This window comes from Hylobates moloch, unplaced genomic scaffold (genome assembly GCF_009828535.3).
Source record: "Hylobates moloch isolate HMO894 unplaced genomic scaffold, HMol_V3 SCAFFOLD_22, whole genome shotgun sequence".
Taxonomy (NCBI): domain Eukaryota; kingdom Metazoa; phylum Chordata; class Mammalia; order Primates; family Hylobatidae; genus Hylobates; species Hylobates moloch.
Window position 1 is genome coordinate 33,525,768 of NW_026652297.1, and position 13,018 is coordinate 33,538,785.

At 42.4% G+C, this 13,018-nt stretch overlaps 1 protein-coding gene across 3 annotated transcripts in view; it reads right to left on the reverse strand.

Moving 5' to 3' along the window:
* The window catches only part of INTS9 (integrator complex subunit 9), a 118,004-nt gene that overhangs the window by 57,292 nt on the left and 47,694 nt on the right, over nucleotides 1-13,018 (reverse strand). For 2 of the 3 annotated variants that reach the window (XM_058433283.1, XM_032143945.2), the window contains 2 exons: nucleotides 8,824-8,963; nucleotides 6,485-6,571 (listed from right to left, as the gene is read on the reverse strand). In XM_058433283.1, coding sequence (XP_058289266.1) covers nucleotides 6,485-6,571; nucleotides 8,824-8,963 — 227 coding nt within the window. Of the gene's footprint in view, nucleotides 1-6,484; nucleotides 6,572-8,823; nucleotides 8,964-11,505; nucleotides 11,536-13,018 lie in introns of those variants that run through there. The other variant, XM_032143946.2, reaches the window with a different exon arrangement.

Consider the following 13,018-nt stretch of genomic DNA (forward strand, 5'->3'; position numbering starts at 1 on the left):
TTGCTTTTGTTGCCCAGACTGGAGTGCAATGGCACGATCTCGGCTCACCGCAACTTCCACCTCCTGGGTTCAAGCGATTCTCCTGCCTCAGCCTCCCATGTAGCTGGGATTATAGGTATGACTAATTTTGTATTTTTAGTAGAGATGGGGTTTCACCATATTGGTCACGCTGGTCTTGAACTCCTGACCTCAGGTGATCCACCAGCCTTGGCCCCCCAAAGTGCTGAGATTATAGGCATGAGCCACCACGCCCAGCCAGTTTTCTTTTAAGTCTTCTGTAAGGTATGAAGCCACATTTTAAGTTGTAAGTATTAAAAACTGCCATAAAAATTCAGCCAAGAATATATCAATGCTTCACTGCTTAATGCTTGCATGAGGATGACAATATCTTATAATGATTTATCCTTATTGTAATTGTAGATTTCTAATCTTATAAAAAATGTTAGCTTTATACAAAAAAAGTACTAGAGGTGGGGTTACTTTCTTAAGTGGAATATCTTGCTTTATATTTTCCCATTAAAAACCTAAACTTAAGTGAGTGTGGGAAAGTCAGAGACCCAAAATTATATTGTGAGGGATTCTCCTTTTCCTTCCCTTCAAAATCCATCTCTTTTTCAAGAGTAAACTGCAATGTCAAAGTTAGGAAGAAGGATGACTAACTTCTTTGATATAAATCTCAAGGAGCACTGTCAATTGAGGCAGGAAGTTATACAGCTGCCAGAAAGTAGGAGTAATAGTTTTTTTTTAGTACGTGTACTAATAATAAATCAAATGCTAATTCAAACTAACTTCAAATGATTTATGAGAATTTGTCAGATTCTTTTGACGAGTTTGAAAATTTCTAATTTACTGTTTTCTTTAGTTGATAGTTTTATTAGTAATGTAAGCTACTAAGATGTATTAATTCTAGGCACTTGACAAGATCTGCTTTGAGGCTGCCTATATATAGTATAATTCAAAAATTAGGGGCTCAAGCCTCAAATCGAGTACCTCTCAAAGTACCTCTCTAAGAGTTACTTTGCTCAGATCATACAGGATTTTATTCTAATGTAGGAAGCCAACATTTCTAAAAAGATTTTTTAAAAGTCACATTTACAGCATCTAGACTTTCAGCTTCTAAGGAAGGCTTGGCAGCTGTGGGCTCACATTCCCATATGGCCACGATCGCTGGAGCTGCGAGTCAGCTGCCCCTATAGAGGGGTGTGGTCACCGGTCCACATTTTCCACCAGCCCATCTCACTCCTGTGTGTACTTTCCTCAGCCCTGTAGGCATTGTGGACCTGTGATCCCTACTTTGGAAGACCTGGACAGGCCAAGCACAAGAATGAAGAAAAAAAAAAAAAAAAGAACGAAAACATACAGGGAAGATAGAGCCTATATAATGGGAAAAATTTCCATGAACTAGATAGCAAAAAGCAGCGTTTGTCAATGTAGCATGCTACAGTAGTTTGGGACGTTAGATATCAACTAGCTTGTGATAGAAATCTAAAGGTGATGTAAATCCCTTAGTACAAACATTACCCAAATGCAGCACTTTTAGAACTCTGGTCCAGGATTAAATTCTAGGTGAATATTTCAAAAGAACTCTTTCATTTGATGCCAATTAAAGAATAAATAGCTCTTCAGGCCAGGCATGGTGGCTCATGCCTATAATCCCAGGACTTTGGGAGGCTGAGGTGGGTGGATCACTTAAGGTCAGGATTTTGAGACCAACCTGGCCAACAAGGTGAAACCCAAAAAATACAAAAATTAGCAGGCATGGTGGTGTGCACCTCTAGTCCCGGCTACTCAGCAGGTTGATGTGGGAGAATCGCTTGAACCCCAGGAGGTGAAGCCTGTAGTGAGCTGACATCGCACCACTGTACTCCAGCCTGGGTGACAGAGTGAGACCCTGTCTCAAAAAATTTAAAAAAAAAAAAAAAGCTCTTCAAATTCTTCTACCACTTCTAGTATTTATGCTGAGTTTATCTAGGAGAAAAAGAGGACACAGCTATGGAGTGTCTCTTTCACACCTCAGTAAGTCTTCGAATAATTAGACTCTTCCCTTTCTCTACCAATAATTATGGCTCACCTCATGTTCAAAATTCAAAGCACAATCCTTGGCCAGGGTGAGAATCAAAGATGGGCTTCTCCAATAGTGCAAATTACTACTCTCCTTGCTCCTCTACCAAGTTAGTCTCAACAGTTTCTGATTTTTGCCCACCAGGTGGGCAAATATATTTCAACTAGCAGCTTCTTTTAAAAGGGATATTTCCATTCTATTATAAAGATACATGCAAGTGTATGTTCATTGCAGCCCTATTCACAATACCAAAGACACGGAATCAACCAAAATGCCCATCAATGATGGACTGGATTAAAAAAATGTGGTACCTATACACCATGGAATACTATGCAGCCATAAAAAGGAACGAGATCATGTCTGTTGTAGGGACATAGATGGAGCTGAAGCCATTATCCTCAGCAAACTAACATAGGAACAGAAAACCAAACACCGCATGTTCTCACTTTTAAGTGGGAACTGAACAGTGAGAACACATGAACACAGGCAGGGGAACAACACACACTTGGGCCTCTCAGGGAGTGTGCGGTGGGAGGGAGAGCATTGGGATAAACAGCTGATGCATATAGGACTTAATACCTAGGTGATGGGTTGATAGGTGCAGCAAACCAGCATGGCACATGTTTACCTATGTAACAAACGTGCATGTCCTACACGTGTATCCCAGAACTTAAAATTTTTTTTAAAAAGGGAGATGTCCTCTGCATCTTAGGAAATATCTTTCAGGCCCCTCCCTAGCCTTCTCCTCCTTTAGCCTCATTCATACTCTCCCTAATGTAGGTGGCACTTCTTTTGTGTGGCCAAATGGGAGGCAAAGGCAAAATGCTGAGGATTTTGCCCAAGGTCACAAGAGAAAAGGTGAAATAAGGATTTGGGGCTTCCTAAGACTTGGCCCAAGATTTGGGAGTCAGGAAATATGGACTCTTTTTTTAGACAGAGTCTCACTCTGTCCCCCAAGCTGGAGTGCAGTGGCGTGATCTTAGCTCACTGCAACCTCTGCCTCCCAGGTTGAAGCGATTCTCCTGCCTCAGCCTTCTGAGTAGCTGGAACTACAGGTGCCCGCCACCACGCCCAGCTATTTTTTTTTGTATTTTTGGTAGAGATAGGGGTTTCACCATATTGGCCAGGCTGGTCTTGAACTCCTGACCTCAAGTGATCTGCCCGCATCAGCCTCCCAGAGTGATGGGATTACAGGCCTGAGCCACTGCACCTGGCCAAGAAATACTGACTTTAGAACACTATTTGTGGTGTGCCAAAATTATTTGCGGCAAAACACTATAAAGTGTTTACATTTAAGAGGAAGAAGGGAAGCCAGAGCACGCATGTTCCATGGGAAAGAAAACAAAGTCCTGAGGTTTCTAAGAGGGAGACGTAGGGAACTGGGGTCCTGTCCAGTCCAGTGGGCACATGAGACAGAAAAGAAAAGAAGGGAGGTATCAGAACCGAGGGCAAGAGAAAAGGGAGCTGGGAACAAGAATGTGGTACTGCACCAGGGCAGTCAGATCAAGGAGGCCATTCACATACACACCGAAGACTTATATATGCACATGTCCAGAAAATGTTTCCTAATGTGAAGCCACGCCCACACCATACATCCCCAAAGAAGGAAGCAGACATTCAAAAGATCCTTAAAACACAGGAGAAAATGTGCATAGATAAGCATACTTCCTCATCCCCTGACACGAGAAGTGGCTCACACGCACATGAGAAGAGGCATGTGTGTGTGCACAAGAGGTGGCCCAGCAGATGGGTTAGGAGCATGGACCCTGCAGCCAGGCTAGCTGGCTGGCTGGGTTTGAATCCAGATCCTGCACTCACCAGCTATGCAACCTTGGGCAAGTTACTTAATCTCTCTGTGTCAGTTTTCTCTCATGTAAAAAAGTAATAACACTGCCTGTAATTCCAACACTTTGGGAGGCTGAGGTGGGCAGATCACGAGGTCAGGAGTTCAAGACCAGGCTGGCCAATATGGTGAAACCCCATCTCTACTAAAAATACAAAAATTAGCTGGGCATGGTGGCGCTCACCTGTAGTCCCAGCTACTTGGGAGCCTGAGGTAGAAGAATCGCCTGAACCTTGGGAGGCAGGGGTTGCAGTGAGCCAAAACTGCACCACTGCACTCCAGCCTGGGAGACAGAGTGAAACTCCATCTCAAACAAAAACAAAAAACAAAAAACAAAAAACAAAACAGTAGTAACACCACTACCTACCTACCTATTCATTAAATGAATAAATAAATTAAATAACACATTTAGAAGAGTGCCTGGCACACAACAAGTGTTACATAACTAAAATAAATAACGTGTACCAAGGGATTGCATGGAGGAGACTCATGCTCAAGCTCCAAAATAGTCACTATAGAGAAAGTGTATTCCTCTAGCTACATACTTATATTTTAATCGAAAGAAGATCTGTAAAAACTAAGACATTCTAATGTTGAAATGAGCAGATGACTATAAATCGCTGTTCTAGAGGGAAAGGGAAACCAGTGCCAACTGGAAAAAAGTGGACTTGGGGAGGAGCATATGGAACATAAACTGCCTAAGAAATTATAAGACTATGCTGGGTGCAGTGGCTCACACGTGTAATCCCAGCACTTTGGGAGGCCAAGGCGGGTGGATTGCGAGGTCAAGAGATCAAGACCATCCTGGCCAACATGGTGAAACCCCCACCTCTACTAAAAATATGAAAATTAGCTGGGCGTGGTGGCACGCACCTGTAGTCCCAGCTACTCGGGAGCCTGAGGCAGGAGAATCACTTGAACCCTGGAGGCGGAGGTTGCAGTGAGCCAAGATCACACCACTGCACTCAGTCTCAAAAAAAAAAAAGAAATCAAAAGACTAGTTTTTGCTCCAGACTTGATGCCACCATCAGAAGGTGTGGCTGCTATGGGGCCTGGAGATGAAGGCAGAATTGCTAAGGTTAGAGAAAGCCCAGTGTGTTAACATCCACAGGGGTACTCTGTTGCCAATTTAAATAAGAGAACATGGAAGTGGAATCAAGCTGCTGCTTCTACCATATTTCTCCTTACTTCATCTTTTACAGCCTGGTTTCTGGACTTAGCACTCTACGGCAACTCACCTCTCTGGGATTGTTAAGGACTTCCCCATTCCCATAGCCAAGGGCCTCATTTCCATTTTACTGGATATTTCTGCAGCATCTGAGACGAACAACAACCTGTATTTTCTGAAACTTCCTTGTCCCTTGGCTTCCACTCAGCTCTCCTCTTACCTTCTTAATTACTTACAGCCTCTTTTACAACTCTTACCAGTTCTTTTCAATTCTATCTCAGAAATTCCTTTGAAGTTAGACTTCAGCTTCATGCTCACGGATACTGCCTTAGCTCAAGGCTTTGTCATCTCCCCTGGGTTTCAGCAGTCACACTGCTGGTCCTCCCGCCTGTCTCTGCATTCCTGTCCATCCTTTATGCTGCTTCCAGAGTTACTTTCCCCAAAACAAATGTGGTCATTTGCCTCCTTATAAACCTCCACTGGCTGACTTCACATTCTCAACAATATAAAACTCAAACTTCATATATGAGAATCTTCATTCTCTTGCTCCAACTCACCCCTTTACTTGCACCTCTCACCTCTCTACTCACCCTAATCCACACTGAACATCTCACTGTTCCCTGAATATACTATGTCCCATGACATCATGCCTGGACTTCTCTTCTCAACCTCTGCTATAGGAACAAGTCCATTTCTTCTTCCAAGACCCATCTTAACTGTCATCTCCTAAGGAATGTCCTTCTCAGCCTTCCTAAGCAGGGTTCTTCAGTTTCTGAGTGCCTACAGCACTGTGGGCAAACAACTCTTTTTTTGTTTTTTGAGACGGAGTTTCACTCTTGTTGCCCAGGCTGGAGTGCAATGGCGCAATCTCGGCTCACTGAAACCTCTGCCTCTCGGGTTCAAGCAATTCTCCTGCCTCAGCCTCCCAAGTAGCTGTGATTACAGGCATGTGCTACCACCCGGCTAATTTTTTTGTATTTTTCGTAGAGACAGGGTTTCTCCATGTTGGTCAGGCTGGTCTCAAACTCCCAAACTCAGGTGATCTGCCCATCTAGGCCTCCCAAAGTGCTGGGATTACAGGCGTGAGTCACCGCGCCTAGCTGGCAAACATCTCTTCTAAGACGTGCCATGCAAACTGTTAACTGACCTGTTATCTGATTTTCCATTAAACTTTGACCACCTCAAGAGCCAATTGTTCCTAAAAACTCCAGTACCCAGCATAGCACCTTGCACACAGTTGCCTCTCAAAAAACATTGGTTGAATCAAATATAACCCTTTTGTGTATTAGGAAAAAGAGAATCTTTAATATAACCAAATTATTGTTTAAGCATAGAGGAAGAAATCAAATGAGACTGCTTTGCAAAGCACCTGGCTCTATAGTCTCTGGGAAGAGAGTGGTCTGTTCCTCACCTCTGAATGTCCTTATTCTTCCACAAGGAGGCAGACTGAGCCTTTGGCACTCTTTCAATGAAATTCACCAGCTCTTCCATGAGAAGCCTGAGTTTAAACAAAAAAAGTGAGGAACACCCATTAAAAAATTAGAGAAACACCCCATACTCTAACAGTTGGCCAGGAAAAATGACTTGCCCACCTCCCCCTACACCATCTCATCATCATCTTCCTCTCTGCTGCACATAAACTTGATCACCATTTGATATAAAGTTAAACAAAATCCTCACTTTCTTATTGCATTTCCATGCTAAAAATTCTGAACTTAAATAATTTAATTCACTTTTAAAACCAGGCTGGCCCGTTTCTTGTCTCTAATCATAGAAATACACAAGCCTGTTTTAACTCTCACTCTAAGATCTCTACCTTTATGTTACTGAAAATATTTAGGGAGAAGTTAAATGACTGTCAAGTATCTAATTTTGGTGACACAGCAGGGTGTGGGCAGGACTGTTTTTTTTAAATGACAATATTAAACGAACTTTTTTTTTGAGATAGAGTTTTGTTCTTGTTGCCCAGGCTAGCGTGCAATGGCACAATCTCAGCTCACTGCAACCTCCGCCTCCGGGTTCAAGGGATTCTCCTGCCTCAGCCACTCGAGTAGCTGGGATTACAGGCACACACCACCATGCCCAGCTAATTTTTTGTATTTTTAGTAGAGATGGGGTTTCACTATGTTGGCCAGGCTGGTCTTGAACTCCTGACCTCAGGTGATCCACCTGCCTCAGCCTCCCAAAGTGCTGGGCAATTACAGGCATGAGCCACCATGGCCAGCCTAAATGAACATTTTAAATGGATAAAATAAGTTTTCTTGATACGTTTCAGGAATTAGCAAAATTCCATGTGGAAGAATACTCCAAGGACAAATGGAGTAGGCTGCTAAATGCAGAAGGCTACCTCTCTCTGAGATGAGCTGGAGTACCACAGAACCAGGGATGAGGAATCTAAGAAATGCTGCGCTATCAGTTAGATCAAGGTACACAGGCTCTGGGGATTCACAGGACAGAGAACTGCGGGAATTCTTGATGGCCAGAGGATGACCACAAAGCTAGAAATGGATTTAACACCTTGAATCTCCATTCCTAATCTAATATTGGTGATCCATATTGACTTACATCCCTTCCAAGTTAACATATACATACTGGTAAGCCATTAATGTATTAGCATTTGAAAGCTAAACAACTTCATTTAATTCTAATTTATTTATTTTGGCCTAATACCATCTCCTCCTTCCATCTTGAAGGAAGAGTGCTAGTTTCAACATCTCAAGACCTGTGATTCAGGCTCACTGGTGTCCTGGATGTAGCTTTCATAGGAACAGTTTGGTGTGCTGATCCTCACTGCTTTAACTTTTCCAGACTAGAGGCTAGTTTTTTAGCTTATCCTTTCAATTGAAACCAATGCATCACTTCGAGTGTTTTACTTTCCTATGAGAGCCCTTGCTCAGCTCCCTAATGGTTACATACACAGTGCAGGTAATATGGTTTGACATAAAAACAAGAAAACACATTATTTCATCTGCAAGACTCTAGAATCCAACCTAGGAGTCTATAGCAATTCTTAAGTCTCACATTTTGGAACCTGACAGTTTCAACTTATACCGTACTTATTAATTTATTTCAAAAAAAATAAATTGACAATTTTTTTTTCTGGAGTAATTTTCTTTACCTAATTTCTCACTAAATGATACTATTGTTACTTGTGGTAACCACCTGTGTCACAAAGGCTTAGTAGAAGCAGAGAAAGGGATGGCAGAGGCTTCTTAGAGTCAAAGGAAAACTGCAGTTTTACTCCTAGACTGCTCAGTTTCACTCTGTCAACAGCAGAGACAACTTAACCATCTATTTACTTATCCATCCTGTATTTTCTACAAGCTGTCTCCATTTATAGTCTACAACAAACCACAAAAAGGGGGAATTTTTGAAAGTAAAGCAATAAAATTTCTTCTTCTTAAAGATGCTACACTCTTTCCCTCTGAAGCTCTCTGCCTTGCATCTTTGTGGCATCTTTCTAAACATTACCTCCCCTAATTAGTATCCTCTGTACAGAGGAGCTGTCTCCATGAACTCCTTCCAATTAATTTAAAAGAAAAAAGACCAAGAAGGCTACTTGCACCATCAATCCTTAGGCATTTCCAATGAACATTCCTCATCTAGAGAGTCGCCTACTCCTGCCTGTTCTTTGAGTTAGTTGTTCAGAAGGAACTAACCACCAGCCCTGGTATAATACTGTGATAGCGTCATCACTGAGGGAGGAGCTCCGCAGCCACATCCTAGCAGGATCAGAATCAACCCTCTTACCTGCCGATCTGGACAGTGGGTTCCGTGGCATACACTGTGCCTGTGAAGCCGGTGTGCTCGGTGATGTATGGCAGCGCCATCATACAGTGATAGTTAGAGATGAGAATCACATCTACTGTAGACAGATCTATTAGCTCCGTCTGAAAAGTAAGGGAGGGAATGATATATATCTGTTCAGGGATCGATCAATATAATGTGATGAAAAAACGATGTTGTCAGAATGCAGAGAAGTAGTTTTTGTATTGCAGAATAACGATGGCTTTCCTGCAACACTGCCATTCTCTCATTTGAAGAGGTTTTCTACACTGACATTAAGTAGCAGGACAGGATGGCCAGCAGTGAGAACACAGCCAGCACAGAGGCAGCACTCTGATTCTACTAGAACAGAATTCTTCTGAATTAGACTTATGAGGTTAAATGACAGCACGACCCGTCGGCAGCTGCTGCCAGGCAAGTGAAACCAGGTAACTGCAAGCAGAGAGAGCAGCATATAGGCAGCAAGCACACACTAGAACATAACACCCCATTGCTATAGATTAATGGGCAATGGGGACTCAGCACACAGAAACCAGCTCTTCAAAAGCCAGATGGAGAGACAACTTGTTTTCTTTTTTTTTCTTCTGAGGTAACTTTTGTTAGTTTAGTGCTGGTTATAGAGCCCCTCCAAAAAGCTTAGTGGCAGTCATGAAAGGAAATTATCCTTTCACCTTCCATCCTAATCTTAACCCCAGATCTGCCCTTTTAAGTCCATCACTAAGGTCATGTAAAAAGGGAGAAAAGACAGGTTAGCATGTGAGGGAAAAGGCTATCCAAGTTTGGGTAAATTTTAGGAAAACTCCTAAAATTTTTCCATATATTTAAGTCCTACCAATCTGTCAAGACGCAATCCTCTTCTTCCACTAGGTCTTCCTGATTTGCTCAGATGAAAGAAACCACATCTTCCTCAGAACTCCCAAAGTATTGTATGTGTAACTCAATTTTTAAATTTTTATTTCTTTTTGAGACAGAGTAGCTGGGATCACAGGTGTGCCCTACCATGCCTGGCTAATTTTTGTATTTTTAGTAGAGATGGGGTTTCGCCATGTTGGCCAAGCTGGTCTCAAACTCCCTGCCTCAAGTGATCTGGCTGCCTCAGCCTCCCAAAGTGCTGGGATTACACCAAGCCACCAAGCCCGGTCTATATGTGTAACTTAATGACAGTTCACAATCTATACACAACACCTCAAAGTAGCACTTTGTCCTGTGTGACTCCTCAGTCTCCTCCCACCTGTGGCAGCCAGTACCTAACAAGCCTTGGTGTGCTTCTGTTGAAGGAATGCAGCTTTATTAGCAGCATGTTCTGGGAGAAGTCAGACACCGTGGTTCAGAGACAACCCATCACTCACAGGGCCCTCCACCGTGGAGGAGCTAACCCTGGGAAATATACAGTGCACTAAGGAAAAGCAAGTGACTCGGTTAAGAGGTGGGTCCTTGAGATAAATACATCCCCACGAAGAAGAAATAAGAAAGATGATGTGACATAAGCAGATGAAGAGAGGGAGGGTGCCACTCTGGCGATGGGTATTTTCCAGCTGAGTAACTTTACAAATAAAACGAGTAATTTAATAAAGCTGCCAGGCAGCATTGGCCCCCGAGGACAGGATGCCAGCAGAGGTCATAAGCCACTCAGTGCCAGGGTACTGCCGCCTGTGTGAACACCATGCCTAATGAACAGCCAAACTATCCCAACCTTCACCCCAAGTTGTGCACTGCCTTTGCAAGACAGTGTCCTCCTCATGAAGGACCATGTAACTCTTTGCTGGTCCTACTCTCCACTACTTCCCCTAGCATCATTTTTAAACAAATAAGGAAATTAAGACAGAGTAGCACAGTGATAGATCCAGAGGAAAACAATGCGAATCACACTGAAGCAACAATAAAGCTAAAAATCATCACCATTAGTCCTCATGCATATAGAAACTGGGTGAGAAAACTTGAAATTTCTCTTTAAGAACCAGCCCACAGAGTCTAGAATTATGAAAAATAAAAAATTATTCTGCTGGTATATATCAAGGGTGTATGCTTACATAAAACATTTTTCCTCTGAGAAATTTAACATCCAAACCACATTTATATACAGGTAATTCTTGACCAACACAGGGGTTAGGGGTGCTGACCCACTGTACAGTTGAAAATAACTTATGACTCCCCCAAAACTTAACTACTAATAGCCTACTGTTGACTAGAAGCCTTCCTGATAACATATTTAACACATACTTTGCATATATATTATACACTGTATTCTTACAATAAAATAAGCTAGAGAAAAGAAAACGTTATTAAGAAAATGATAAGGAGCCAGATGTGGTGGCTCATGCCTATAATCCCAGCACTTTGGGGGGCTGAGGTGGGAGGACTGCTTGAGGCCAGGAGTTTGAGACCAGCCTGGTTAACATAGTGAGACCTTGTGTCTACAAAAAATGTTTCAACAATTAGCCAGGCATGGTGTTGCACACGTGTAGTCCCAGCTACTCGGAGGCTGAGACAGGAGGATCACTTCAGCCCAAGAGGTCAAGGCTGCAGTGAATTATGGTTGTGCCATCACACTTCAGGCTGGGCAATAAAGTGAGACCCCATCTCAAAAAAAAAATCGTAAGGAAAAGTAAATGTACTTTAGTGATAGTAAAAGTAAAATACATTTACCATCCATTAAGTGGAAGTGAGTCATCATAGAGGTCTTTATTTTTGTCATCTTCACATTAAACAGACTGAGGAGAGGCGGAAGAGGAGGGGTTGGTCTTGTTGTCTTGGGTGGCAGAGGGGAAGAAGTGTAGGAGGTAGAAGGCAAGGCAGGAGAAGCAGGCACACTCGGAGTGCTTACAGATACACGTCGTAATTTGTTTGGTGTTTTCATGTTTTCATTTCTCTAAAAATGTTTCTATATGGTATCAATCCTTCTTCCACCATTTTAGTTTCTGTGCCCATATCACAGAAGGATCCAAGTTGTGAAAGAAATCAAAAGCAGTCTCGAATAATCAGAACCCTTCTGCCAGACTGTCTAATGTCAATTTGTTTTCCAGCACTGCTTCTTCTGGCACTGGTTCAGAAGCGCTCATCTTGGTCGGGTCATCTTCTGTTAACTCCTCTGGTGTGTTAATAGGCTCCTGAATTTCTCCAAGCTCCATATCTTGAAACACTTCACCTCCCACTTTTTTTTTTTTTTTTTGGTCATATCCACAATCTCTTTCCTAATTTCCTTGACTGGTTCTGTTCTAAATCCTGTGAAGTACAACACCTGGCCACAGTTTTGTCTAGCAGGAATTTATTTATTGTTTCAGGCTTCATGGCTCTTTCTGTAACAATGATGGCAGGTTCAATGGTGTAATCCTTCCAGGCTTTCATGATGTTCTATTGGGGTCCTCTTCCACAGAGTTGACAGTCCTTTCCATAGAGTACTGTGTGTGATGAGGCTCAAAGGTTCTTATGACCTCCTGATCTAGAGGCTGAATTAGTGATGGTGTGTTTACGGCATTAGACCACTCTGACACCTTTGGAGTTGAACCCATGGGATTATGGGTGGCCAGGAGCATTGTCCAATACTGAAAGAACTTTAAAATGCAGTCCCTTAGTGGCAAGGTACTTCTTGACTTTAGGGACAAAACATCAATGGAATCCTGAAAAGCGGTTCTTGCCGTCCAGGCCTTCTTGTTGTACAAGCCAAAGACTGGCAACTGGTGTTTATCTTTTTTCTTCAAAGATCAGGGGTTGGCCACTTTATAGATAAAGGCAGTCCTGATAAAAAACCCAAGTGCATTTGCACAAAACAGTAAAGTTAGCCTATCCCTTCCTGCCTTAAGTGTTAGAACTCACTTCTCTTCCTAATAAATGTTTTTTTGTGACATTTTCTTCCAGAATAGGACACTTTCATCTGCATTAAAAACCTGTTCAGGCAGATAGTCTTTCTCCTCAATGATTTTCTTAATGGCATCTAGGAATTTGTCTGCTGTCTCTTGGCTGGAGGAAGCTGCTTTTCCTGTTATCTTGACTTTTTTTAAGCTTTCCTTTAGCTTTAAGTTGTCATATAATGATTTCACTTTTTCTTGAATCACATCAGAGTCTACAGGTATGCCTTTCTTACAGCAGACTTGCACCCACATAAAGCTGCATTTTCAATACAAGGTAAAAATGTATTTCACAAGAAGTACAAGTTTTCATG